The sequence below is a fragment of the Akebia trifoliata genome, chromosome 16 (genome assembly GCF_017979445.1).
Source record: "Akebia trifoliata isolate Shusen 1 chromosome 16, ASM1797944v1, whole genome shotgun sequence".
Classification (NCBI taxonomy): Eukaryota; Viridiplantae; Streptophyta; class Magnoliopsida; order Ranunculales; family Lardizabalaceae; genus Akebia; species Akebia trifoliata.
This window is the reverse complement of record NC_141390.1, coordinates 30,763,237-30,775,973: the sequence shown is the minus strand read 5'-3', so window position 1 is coordinate 30,775,973 and position 12,737 is coordinate 30,763,237. Positions and strand designations below refer to the sequence as shown.

Sequence of the window (12,737 nt, the reverse complement as noted above, 5' to 3'; positions counted from 1 at the left end):
ATGTAAAATTTCATCCCTTGGGAGTGGGGTGGAGGATCATAATTTAATAGGTCAAAGATAATCCAAAAAGGAAGAGCAAGTCATACATATCTCTCTCTCTCTCTCTCTCTCTCCATATATATATATATATATGTCCCACCAATTTTCCAAAATTTAAATTCAAATCCAACTGTAAAAATAGACTTAATAAAATGATAACTCAGTCCAAAAACTCATTCTAAAATTTTAAAACGATTTTTCATTTTAGTAAAATAAGGACATCTAATTTGATTCACGTTATTTTTTTTATAATAGTAAAATTGTTTTTTGTTTTTTATAACGACATGGTGTCCAGACCTGTAGGTCTGACTAATAGGGACGAGACAATTGGCCTCTTCAAACATCATATCTCGTCCAAATCCCTTGGGTACATATAATACCTTACCAACCACACATATCAGGTAAGACGGGATAAATCTTTTGCAGTGGACCAACGAGGAGACCTGAATTCAAGACCTCTCCTTTTTTTTTAGAGGGTAGTAATATTGTTGGTACTTGTTTTACAAAGAAACTCGTCACTTGTGAGAAAATAATAATAATAATAAACTTACTAAGCTCCCACGTGGCACAACGTTAATAAGTGTGGCTAGTGTTGATGTTAATCAGGCTAGCAGAATCCTTGTGAGAATCCCACGAGTTGGGTTACAAACCCACTCTTGATATCCTTTATGGGCCCCACATGATTGTTTAGTAATGCTTCATCATGAGCTTTACAAGCATGCATTTAAGGTGATTCCAAGCCAGCCCATGATGGAAAAGAAATGGAAAAAAATAAAAAAAACCAATGCAACAGATATCAATAACAAATCAAGCTGACTTTTTGACTTTAGGGTTATATACGTTCAACATGGGATGGGCTGATAATTCATGGATAGCAGGCCCAAAAGCAAAGGATACAAGGAATATAGTTGCAATTGCAACCAAACTCCCAGTTGTGCCTGACCTCTCTCCTGCATCACTTGGAAGAAAATAAAAGGTTTGGACTGCGCCCGGCCCATAGAGGCCAACTAAGAAGCCAATAAGGTAGCCCATCCCATTAATATGGATGGGATTGACCCCTAGTAAGCATGTAGCCCATGGCATTGATTTGTCCAAGATCCAAGATGACTCACCCGATATTCCAAAAATATCACGTTAAGTTAATGAAAACTCTGGAAAAATGTTGATTGGGTTTTGTGTGTGTCTGTGTGTGTGTGTGTGTGTGTTTGTGTTAATCATTACTTGTTATGATTATAATAAGTGTTATCTATCATTATTTTAAATCTGGTCCAAGACCGAGATGACTCACCCGAGTTGTCTTGGTCTCGTCCAGCAATGATACCGATATACAAGGTGTCTCAACATTCGCATCATCTCGCGAGATAAATGAGATGTCTCAGATAATATTTTGAAAATCTCAACCAAGTGAGCAAAACACGGCTGAGTCAACTGGGATTTTATAGATTTTGATTACAATAATTGTTCTTTTTAGAATTTAAATAATGATTATATAAATAAAAGAGGATTTTATGACTAAACATTTTCTGATCCATCTTCTTTCATTAAAAACTATAATTATTTTAATTTAAATATATGTGCATCAATCAATATAAAACGAGTTAAATGGATTGTCTCGTCCATGGACAAGAATAGATGCCAGCCAAACCGAGTTTTGAAACCATGTTATCTATGAATAAATAAATAAAAATTAAGGTTTTATGAAGCCACATCTAGCATCCACCTGGTAATAAGAAAACCATGATTGTTAATATAGATTAAAATATCTTTAAAGTCGTTTAAATGATTTGAAAGATCAACTTGAATGAGTCAACTTGGTCTCGATGTAGCTAGACAAGAAGAGAATGCAAATAAATCTTCCTAATTGAAAAGTTGGAACAAAAAGAAAAACAACTTTGATAAACATGTTTTTCACGGAACACAAGATGTACAAGCCTACTGTTTTACAGATAATGTATATATGCCTTATGGGACCTGATTTATTGAATTAAAACTGAGGCCTCTGAAGAAAGAATGCTAGCTACAGATAAAAGAATATGGTGTTCCACTTTACAGGGTATGTACATAATCTTGATGTTTTTCAGGAGATGAGGTTACCACAACTGACAATTTCTTCTGGAATACCTGAAGGAAAATTATAAGTGATGGTTAATGTAGAAGTGTTTCTGATTAAAGAACTGTGATGAAGATAAGTGATGGTTAATGCAGCTTTTTACCTCTTTAAAGTGATGAAGTTCTCGCTTTAGTTCTGCCTCTGCATCCTCCTTAGTCGGTTGCCCATGATCAGGGGGGAGAGGTTGATTTGTTTTTTCGCTAAATACCTGTAAACAGTGAAACAAAAATATGAATTGACAAAAGCGTCACTAGGTTCCATGAATTACAATCAAGTAGCGGTAGGTTGAATCCCGGCTAACCCACCAAAAGAACTTACATCGTAACGCATGAAAATTTGATGTAGTTTAAGTGTAATTATTTGCAATCTTTACAAAAGGATGTTAGTTATGTAAAACCAACGACCAAATAACGAGCATATCAGAAACAAAGCAAAACCAACTTGATCAAACAAATATCCAGATCGTGGTTTATTGTTGCACAATGGGTCATTCATATAGGTAAGTTTAGGATTCATCAAAGAAGGTTTGATGGGAATTCTTCGAAATTGTTCTTCCTTCAATAGCCTTGAAATCATTTTGACTCGATGTAAACTGTACTAGGACACAACATGAACTTTTGGAAATCATATTTGAAGTATAACAGATTTCAAGATAAGCTAGTGTATTAGTTCGAAAATCCATCTATATGATTTCTATTAAGTTTCAAACCAATGTCTTTTTTCTATGCAAATAATACAATCGAAGCCTTTACAGAATGATAATCTTAGTAAGCTTAGTATGAAGGAACAACGTTGATGAATCTCTTAGTGATAGGGCTCTTTTTATCTCATGATATGAGTACAAAAGCATCCATATTCATGTTGAATCTTGAGACTTACCAGCTGTAAATCTTCTTTATAGTTTGAAGTTTCTAGTCCCTGAAAGGTCATACACTGGTACTGCTGCACTGCAACGGAAATTCGTATAATTGTGCAAAGGATTCTGAATTTTTCTTTTACCTGAAATATGCCAAAAAAGAAATTGAGTAGCTTTTATGCTAGACGACATTAAGAAAAAATAATTACAAAAGAACAATAGATTGCATTATACAAACACACCTTCGGAAAACCATGAAGGGAATTATGATCATGTCTCGGGAACTTCTTCCGATGATATCTTGCAAGTAGAGCTATTAGCTGCAGATATGTTTGAAATCATGAGCATTGAGTGCATTATGAGAATATACTTGAGTAAGAAAAAAACATAATCAACACAAGGTAACATACTTCAACCTCCCCTGCATTGTAACCATGAAGATAGTCACCATTCTGTTCAATAAGGGAGAGACTTTTAGCAACAAAGATGATTCTAAAAATAGAAACCATTTCCTTACTAAGATAGTGAGGAACAAGGCCTTACCAAGCCCCATCCATTGTCAAAAAGACCTCAAGATGGGTAAAACAAGACCTTGATATTTGTTACGAATCTTGAGAACTTGTTTTATGAATCTCAAGGTCTTTTTGACAGTGGATGAGGCTTAGTAAGGCCTTCTTTCCTCACTTTGTTAGTAAGGCTAGTCGGACTCTTCTAAAAACTTATTGAGCAGCATTAACTTCTAAAATCATTCAATGGAGGAGGAGCATCTACCTTGATGATACAATACGACTGTTTATGATAACCTTTTTTACCAGTAAATAGTCCAATATTATGAAGCAAGCATGCCGCTTCTAGATATTCAAGATCCGTTTCATCCAATGAAAGCATATGCTCATTTTTGTTACCAGAAAGCTTGATGTATTTTCTTAGACCTTCAAAAATTTCCTGTAGGAATTCATAGTTGGTGAGATTATCATGGAAGTAATAATTTGCTGAATCAAAACCATAATATTAACTCACTTATATGTACATATAGGATCAGGATACGTAGACTCATGAAAAGTGTACACATATGTTTGCAAAAAAAAACCCTACTGTCTATATGTGAGATCTAACGGTTGTGATAAAAACTGTATCCCGAGAATACATTATGGATCTCTAAGATAAATCTCAACTGTTAGATCTCACATATAAACGGTCGGGATTGTGTGTGAATATATGAGTTCACTTTACATGAGTCTACAGGTCCCAACCCATATATGTATTTAGACACATCAACCTAATAGTGTACATGTGAAATCCAAGGGTCAGAATAAAAAAAGCATCCCGAGAATATAGCATGAATCTCGAAGATAAATCCCGATAGTTGGATTTTGTATTTACAGGATTGGGATTGTTTTGTGTGTGAACATATGAGTTCACTTTCATGAGTACACTGATCCCAACCCTCCATTCAAGTAATCCATTGAAATGGTGATACCTTTGCAATTCCCGCACAATGTGTAGCCGATTTCATCCTCTTCTCATTGTTGAACCTCGTTGCAAGTCTAACGACGGATCGCCACCTAGCATTCGCATTGACATTATAGTCCTCGCAACACTTGGCTAGGGTTTCTGCAATAACCCCTTCTCCTAACGCATACTCGGAAACCTCCATTTCATCAACGTTAAGAACCTCTAATATCTCCAACAATAGAACCGCACCAGCAATTATAAACTCTGATCTTCTCTTGAAAAACCCAACTCTCCTCACCTCTTCTTCCTCTCTGGCATCCGAATCACATAATTTATCAACAACACTACCCAAATCCACTCTACTAAATCTCCAATTTCTTCTAAATTCCCCGAAAGGCACAACATTACTCATCAGATCGCGAGCATAACCCGAGTAAATAGCTCTCTCAATGGATCGAATTGTACCCGAAGAACCCACAGCAATCTCAAACCCAATCTCACGAGCCTTATCAATTAGACCCGATTCACGAATAACTGAACGAATGTATCGCCGCATATTTAAAATTTCTCCATTTCTAACAAATGCCTCAGTTAAAGAAACATGGCCTAACTTTAATGAAATTGCTAAGAACACCTTACCCTTCTTCCCAATTACGAATTCAGTCGAACCCCCTCCGATATCGACAGTTAAAATGGTTTTCTCATAAACAGGTAGAAATTGAAGAACACCCATGTACACAAACCTAGCTTCTTCTTCACCAGACAAAACCTCTACTTTAGTACCTAATTCTTCTTCAATCTTAGAAAGAAATTCACCTTTGTTAACTGCTTCTCGTACTGCCGATGTGGCGATGAACTTGGTTTGATGAATTTGTTGCATCTGCAAGACCTGTCCGAATTTCCTCAAAGCTGTGATTGCTCGAATTTGAGATTCGGGTGAGATTGTAGGATCGTTGTCGAGCATTCCTCGGCCGAGGACAACGGATTCTTTGATGCGGTCAACAGCGAGGAATCTACCGTTGGGTTCTGCTCGGACTACTAACATCTTGAATGAATTGGTACCCATGTCGACTGTGGCGATGAGTTTCGAAGAATTTATAGATATTGAGAGATCGGTAGCCATTAAAATTTCTCAGTCAAGCTCTCTTGACAGGGTGGGGGGTATGAGGAGAGGGAGAGATGCAGTTGTGAGTTGTGAGTTGTGAAGTAGAATATTCGTTGCATCGGTGGTAGATAAAGGACAGTTTTTGAAGACTGGAGTGTAACACACGAATCGAATTCGTTTTATTCCCTCTTTACTGTTGGATTGCAATTGGATTCCATATCTCTTTATATGCCACGTGGCGTTATCTCAGATAGTCTGAAAGATATCTGAGACGTTTAAAACATGCGATCGTTAAAACGTTTTGCAGTAAATTCTTGGTCAAACTCTTAAAGGAAATGTCCAAATTACCCACAGAAACCTCGAGCGGATTCTCTGTAGTTTATAGACATGAAAGGTTTGAAGTTCAGTAATTTTAATTTTAATTTTTCAAATCTGATCTAGATCATGAATGTTAAAGGTCTGATGTGTTACTTTTGTTTCCAACGTGGCATTATCTCAACCGTTCAAAAAGTACACACAGCACTTACTGGGGTGTAATTGGGGTGCCAATATTAATTCTATTTTTAAGAGAGTTGCTATTGCCACACTAACTTTTACTAATGCAATTCCTATTTAAATCCCCCCAAAGACTTGCACACAGTTGGTGTGACGTTAGTAAAATTTGGTGTGGCAATAGTAACTCTTTTTTTAAAAAAAAAAACCACATTCTTTTACATGTCGAAAGAACTCAATTGAGTAGAGAATCCTGACTGCATACCCACCATCACAGAGCTGTTGATAGTTTCTGAGTTCATATTGCTATTGATCATGTAGTTATTGAGCTGGTATTGTATAATATCGTTAGTTTTGAAACTTATTTCTGATCAAAACAAGCCTAGAACACAAATTTAAAAAAAAAACTAAAATTGATTCTTTCTGTGATTTTACAATACCTGCATCCTCACATTTTAATAAGAGTATAAATATCCCTTGTAAGAATCAACAGAGTTTGAGACATCCATTGCTATCGACAACTTCACTCATTCTCTGTGCTGCAGTAACCAGAGTAGTGTTGCTCTTGCAGAAAGCGAATCTAACATATCTCTTCTGATAGTTCTGAGTAGAATGAGACAATTCCATCGGAGATGGTTCAGAATGGAAAAACCCACACCCGGGTACAGCTGCCACCCCAGCTTTCTTTATTAATTCCTCAACGAACTTTATCTAGAAAGCAAATAATTCATCGTTTATGTATTGGGGAGAGAGAGAGAGAGAGAGAGTGCCTAGAATGGAAAAATGATAAAAGGAGATGCTGTAATCAACTTAAATCATATAAAATATCAAAATGCAGGCAAGTTCAATCTTCAACTTTTCACAAACTATTAGAATTAGGGGTACAACTTGGTTTGATTTGGACCCAAATCGGAACTGAACTTACATAGGCCAGTTCCACTAAATAAGAGCTAGAACCAGAACCGAACCAAACCAACAGTTCAACTCTATGGGCTGCCAATATCCTATAAACCTACTTTGAAGCAACATATTTTTAATGGAAGTTTAAAAAAAAAAAGACAAATAGATGATAACCATGAAATTTCATATAATAGGTAACTATTCTATCTATAAGAAAAATCATTAATCTATATCCTAACTCTTAAAATAATTCATAATAAATTAGTAGGGTCACGTTATTACGACCCCCTTTGCGACCCCCTTTGCGACACACCTTTTTGTCTTATATGGGCAAAAATGTTTGGAATGAGCTGATTTTTTGTGAGGATGATCTCTATGGTGAGGGGATCATCCTGGCAAAAAATCATCCCATTCCAAAACTTCTAACCCCATCAAAATTGATTTACAAAAATTGGACGGTCTATAATTTTTCAACAAAAATCGGACGGTCTAGAAGTTTTGGAATGGGCTGATTTTTTGCCAGGATGATCCCCTCACCATAGAGATCATCCTCACAAAAAATCAGCCCATTCCAAACATTTTTGCCCATATAAGACAAAAAGGTGTGTCGCAAAGGGGGTCGTAATAACGCAACTCAAATTAGTATATATATATATATATATATTATATAAGAGTTCAGTTCTCGGTTTGGTTCTAGAGAACCAAACCAAATTGATCAGTTCTCCAATTTCTTAACCCAGAACTAAACCGCAACTTGTTCCAAACCAGCCCAAAGCTATCAGTTTGGTTCAGTTTCTGGTTTGAGCCAGACCAAGTTGCACCCTTAATTGGAATTGCAGTAAATGCCAAGAAATAGACCGGAAAAATTTAAGAAAGCAAAGGGTATGGCATTAGCAGGGTTGTTAAAATCAGGTTCTGTATTCAATGGAATGAACCTCAACAAAGAGCCCTACATTGAGGAAGTACATTATTCTCAAACTCAAGAAGCACTTATTTGTATCCTATGAGATTAAACTAGAACTCTTTTTAAGTTGTAACTTGAAATGTAGACAATCTTTCCATTCTATCATTCCATGTAGAATCAGAGGAAGTACATGCTTTCCTAAATAAATTTTTTTGCTTATCATGGGTATCCCCACTCTTCGAATGAGACTAATCCCACAGTCACATGCACCGCCCCCTCGGAAAGTCCTACATGCAACTGGTTGCATCGAGGATCAACCGGACCTTGGAGGGTGGCCCCAAGGAATTCATTGCTTTGTGGGGTTTCAAACACTTGACCTACCCTTCCTAAGGAGCTTATCAAGGCTCAGCCAGCCACTAAGCCAACCCCTTGAGTTACATGCTTTACTAAATATGTTTTGGAAAAAAAAAGGCAAAAATCATCCGAAACAGTTTTTTTTTTTCCTTTTTCCGGAACATTTATGATGAATTGGGTCCATGATTGTAAATGCTGGAAATCACCAAATCGACATGGCAAGTTAAGAAGATACATACATCGGAAAGTAGGCAACTCTCAGGAAGCTCTGCAAACACGAAAAAAGAACCCTGAGGCTTGTATTGAATTTGAAAACCAATCCCAAGCAGCGTCTTGACAATGTAATCTCTTTTTGCTTCATACTCCTTAAAAACATCAAAAAAATAATTTATCACAAAAAGTCTTCCCTTTTTAGAAGTTATATTTCCAGATAAATTCATAATGAAAGATCTAGCCTCACTACTATCAAGGATTTGAAGTACTCAGGTGGGCTGCTCAAAGCAGTTAAGGCAGCCTCTTGAAAAGGTGCAGGAGCCGAATCTGTGAGTTTAACATGAATGTTTCTAATTGCGGAGGCAATGCTAGCTGGCGCAATTGCCCATCCAGTCCTCCAACCTGTTACTCTTCCCACAAACAGAAGAATGATGGAGATTTTAAAAATCATAACCACATAAATGGAACGTTTGATTATCGTAAAAGAAGTTACCATGAGTCCGTGACAGCATATTTTCTATGGTGAATAATTATTATAATATAGGTACAAAGATGACAAGGCTAACCTGTAACACTAAAAGTTTTAGATAAGGAAGACGTGATGATTGTTCGCTCTTGCATTCCTGGAAGAGAGGCAAGGGATATATGTTTTTCCGTATCAAATGTTATATGCTCATATACCTGCATATAAACATCTAAGCTCAAATGTGCAGCGAATCTTTTAAAGGTGGATGAACTAGAACGAAGAAATATAAAATCAACCAACTTTCGTTCATTTAAATTATTGGCAACACAATCCATAATTCAACCTAACGTGGTTTGGTCCAGGAAGAATCAGGGGCAAAGCTGAACAACCTGATGTATGTTGGAGTGGCTTACGCTTGCTGGACCGAAGCTACATTCTCAAAAAGAAAATGATTTGATTTGAAATGAAATTTATGAGAATGATGAGATTGATCTTAAAATATTTCCTACTGTAACATACAGCACTGGTCACTTTCCGTGCTATTACCGCACATTCAGTATGTTCCCAAACACACACATTCCCATTTAAATGTGATTAGGGATCTCAGCTACACAATTAATTAAAATTGAAACCTAGTTTCACTCAGTTTAATAGTGTTTCGATACCCCAAGAAAGGCAATAATTCTATCTGATAAAGTGTCTATAATAAAGAATAATATCTCTGAACTTAAGTTTGTAGTATTTTTGGAGGTATCCTACAAATTTGATTTGTTGAACTTAAACCAACCAAAGCGAACCCTTTAGAGCTTCCAAGCCTCTAGTATTTATTTAGAGATCATATGAGAGTTACAGAAAAATCAGATATTGATTAACTAGAAACCAGATGATGCTCATAGGAAAGAAGATTAATTAAAAAAGGGACAATCGTACTTCATCTGTTATAGCTAGGCAATCCATGTGACGGCAAGCTTCAGCAATGGCTTCAAGCTCATCTTTGGTAAAAACCTTGCCAGTAGGATTGTGAGGACTGTGCTAGTTTAGATTAGCAAACCAGTTAAATAAATCACATAATAATTCATGCAAATTAACATTACACTCAGGGTGCCTTAAAAGGTTGATCAAGGACTTTTTCACAGGTATCTACCCAATTAAAGAGCTAAGGACCAAAAGTTCAGAAAGTTAAAGTTGATCGAATGTCATCCACATCACTGAAATTCCCACAAAAAGTAAAACACAGTAAATCAAGTCGAAAAACGAAAGTCAATACATTTACATATGTATTGCATGACCCAAACAGATTTCTATCTTGAGATTGCAATGTAGGTACTGAGTCAACCGAGGCACAGGGGACTTGGTAGACTCACATAGCAACTAAGTCGGGGTTCAGAAATAATTTGGCAAGGGAAAATTTTAGCCCCCAAAAAAAAAGGGGTAAAAGTTGGGATAATGAAAAAGTAAAATATATTAATAATTATGGAAAAAATAAAAATGCATATTTCATATATTAAAAATTATATAATAGATAATCTCTTAATCTCCAGAAATTTTGTTTTATGATAATCTGATGTGATAAACTTATCCCTGAAATATTTTTATGATGCACATATGACAGAGGCTAGAAAAAAAACTTGAAGGCGAGACGTGAAAAGAACATGGCTCACATTGTAATGATGAATCTCTACAACGGGACTAATAGGCCAGCGTGAACTAACCCTACAATGCATATGGTCCTATATATCCGTTTTCAATTTGTGTTTGCGCTAAGTTCCCAGTTAGCTTAATTGGCAAAGTCTATGGGTGATGATACCTTAGACTTGGGTTCAATTGAACCATCACCGAGTTACTTATCACATTAAAAAACAGGCTCACCAACCATATAAAGAAAAAGAAAAAAAAACAGAGATTAGCATCTAAGTTGGAGAAGCGATCCACGGACACAATTTTGAATCCAACCACCAAACTTAAAATAAATCTTAAAATGGATTGTAGTAGGCCCACCAAATAAAAAAAACTGGGTTCAACATCCTCAGGCTGAGTCTATAATGTCAGTTTCAAAACTCCATAAAATGAAGACTAGGGATCCAGTACAGTGTCCCATTCCTATAAAATAGAAACGATGTATATGTGGCACGCTTTAGTTGGAGTTTAAAACACCTCGAGCTCCTAACCAAGCCATGCACACAGCTCAATGTGTTTATTATCCAATTAAAATGTGCCACATAGACACTGTTCCTATCTATTGGAACGGGACACCGAACTGGATCGTGACTCTAAAATTAAGACATAAATTGTTTTGCATTATCTCATTATGTACAAATAATCCTCTGGGAATTATGACATTTGCATCACCAGTTCAACTCTTTGCATTTCTAACAAACTGACATTAGCATCAAGAATGACAAAAAATAAAAAATCGAAATCCATATATTTTCTTCTATAGGTAAATCAATATTTTGAGCTTATGAAAGATTCGAGACTTTTTCTAACCTGTTTAATACTACAGCCTTCGTTCGAACAGTAAAGCACTTAATGAGTTTGTTCAAATCCAAAGTCCAGTGAGGGGGGTCTAGTGTCACATAAACCTGTTCATATCAAGTTAATACACAAGTAATTAAGACCACAATTAAAAACTTCAGACTAACATGAATGACAAATGACATTAATTTAGCTCATAATAATAACTATTATTGTAATAGAAGCAAATTTGTGTGAATTTCAAGATATTTCTATAAAACAAGATCGTGACATACCGGGATTCCTCCAGCCATAGTAATGCAGGCTTCATATGTTTCATAAACAGGATCAAATAACAAGACTTCATCACCGGGATTGATTGCTATTTAAACAAACAAAAATTCACATAAACCCATCTCTCTAAATCAAATTAATAGAAACCCAATATCTTAAAACTCGAAGACAATGACCTCCCAAGAAAAAAACCCACTCGCAAACACCGTCGATGCAAATGCCTCCGATTGGCCACAGCAAATAACGATGTCCGTAAGAGGATCTACATCCAGAAAATGTTCTTGTTTCATCTTTTTCGCCAAGAGGTCACAAATTCCTTGAACATGCCTTGGGTCACGAAGAATAATTTCTTAAAAATTAGCAAAATTTAGAAAAGAACAAGGAAATAATAAACTTGATTGAGGCGTTTTATCATGAATTTCACATTTCAAAGTCGAAAAGCAAACTTTGAAAGAAGAAAAAAAACTTGAACTTCGAAAAGAATTAATGGAAATTAAAGAAAATTGGAAAATTGGGGATGAACCTGTACTGATTGAAGTCGGAATTTATAGCAGAAATCGCTGCTTCTTTAATCTGCATAGGTGCGGGGAAATCTGGAAAACCTTCTGCGAGATTAATTGCATTACATCTCTGCGCGAGATGGGATAGTTCTTGAATGGGGGAGGGTTTCAAGGTCTGAGCAACCTTGGATAGCTTCTCTGCCATCTTCGTTCCTCTGCAAGCTTATCTGCAGATTTCGAAGGCAAGAATGAAACTTGTTCAAGATTGTAAGTGGGCTGGGCCTCTTTCTAAATTTTGAATAACTTGGTATCAGCTTCGATTAAGGCCCATACTTTTAATTTGGGGTGAATAATTTTCGATGAAAATGAAGGATGTGTAATTATAAAAGCAACCCACGAATTTATAAAGGCAACCCACACCATAGCCAATTTTTTTTATCTTATATAGGTTAAATTTTTTGGAATGAACCAATTTTTGGTGAGGATGATCTATATGGTCTAGAGATCATACTTAACCAAAAATCAGCCCATTCTAAAATTTCTAATCACGTCAAAACTAATTTTTTTTTTAAATGGATGATTTACGATTCTTGAA

At 36.0% G+C, this 12,737-nt stretch overlaps 2 protein-coding genes across 6 annotated transcripts; both read right to left on the bottom strand.

The window, feature by feature from the left end:
• Window positions 1-1,908: 1,908 nt before the first annotated feature.
• On the bottom strand, window positions 1,909-5,583 carry LOC147383498 (Ppx-GppA phosphatase). 2 transcript variants are annotated; one of them, XM_086427740.1, is made up of 7 exons: window positions 4,486-5,583; window positions 3,777-3,950; window positions 3,416-3,457; window positions 3,248-3,325; window positions 3,029-3,148; window positions 2,253-2,357; window positions 1,909-2,160 (listed from the first exon to the last, which is right to left on the bottom strand). In XM_086427740.1, the coding sequence occupies exons 1-7, from the start codon at window positions 5,581-5,583 to the stop codon at window positions 2,086-2,088; spliced, it is 1,692 nt and encodes a 563-aa protein (XP_086283866.1). In that variant the 3' UTR covers window positions 1,909-2,085. The 2 variants fall into 2 exon arrangements, with proteins under 2 accessions (XP_086283866.1, XP_086283867.1); XM_086427741.1 differs by having other exon boundaries at window positions 3,422-3,457.
• A 107-nt stretch (window positions 5,584-5,690) lies between these two features.
• On the bottom strand, window positions 5,691-12,416 carry LOC147383497 (uncharacterized). Of its 4 annotated transcripts, none has more exons than XR_015173397.1 (11): window positions 12,166-12,415; window positions 11,839-11,969; window positions 11,645-11,730; window positions 11,382-11,476; window positions 9,825-9,921; window positions 8,995-9,109; window positions 8,676-8,830; window positions 8,455-8,580; window positions 6,498-6,768; window positions 6,280-6,386; window positions 5,691-5,831 (listed from the first exon to the last, which is right to left on the bottom strand). XR_015173397.1 is itself a non-coding variant. In XM_086427742.1 (10 exons), the coding sequence occupies exons 1-9, from the start codon at window positions 12,345-12,347 to the stop codon at window positions 6,544-6,546; spliced, it is 1,212 nt and encodes a 403-aa protein (XP_086283868.1). In that variant the 5' UTR covers window positions 12,348-12,415; the 3' UTR covers window positions 5,696-5,831; window positions 6,498-6,543. The 4 variants fall into 4 exon arrangements, 2 of the variants coding, with proteins under 2 accessions (XP_086283868.1, XP_086283869.1); XR_015173396.1 differs by having other exon boundaries at window positions 5,696-5,831; window positions 6,327-6,386; XM_086427742.1 differs by lacking the exon at window positions 6,280-6,386 and having other exon boundaries at window positions 5,696-5,831.
• Window positions 12,417-12,737: the final 321 nt, after the last annotated feature.

Coding starts and splice junctions, on each gene's coding strand:
- LOC147383498 (XM_086427740.1), bottom strand. CDS start 5,583: ATGGCTACCGATCTCTCAATATCTATAAATTCTTCGAAACTCATCGCC. Junction 3,951..4,485: donor ATTGTGCGGGAATTGCAAAG/GTATCACCATTT, acceptor GAATTCCTACAG/GAAATTTTTGAAGGTCTAAG. Junction 3,326..3,415: donor ACAATGCAGGGGAGGTTGAA/GTATGTTACCTT, acceptor ACATATCTGCAG/CTAATAGCTCTACTTGCAAG.
- LOC147383497 (XM_086427742.1), bottom strand. CDS start 12,347: ATGGCAGAGAAGCTATCCAAGGTTGCTCAGACCTTGAAACCCTCCCCC. Junction 11,970..12,165: donor TCCGACTTCAATCAGTACAG/GTTCATCCCCAA, acceptor TCGTGACCCAAG/GCATGTTCAAGGAATTTGTG. Junction 9,110..9,824: donor GCCTAGCTATAACAGATGAA/GTACGATTGTCC, acceptor GTTTATATGCAG/GTATATGAGCATATAACATT.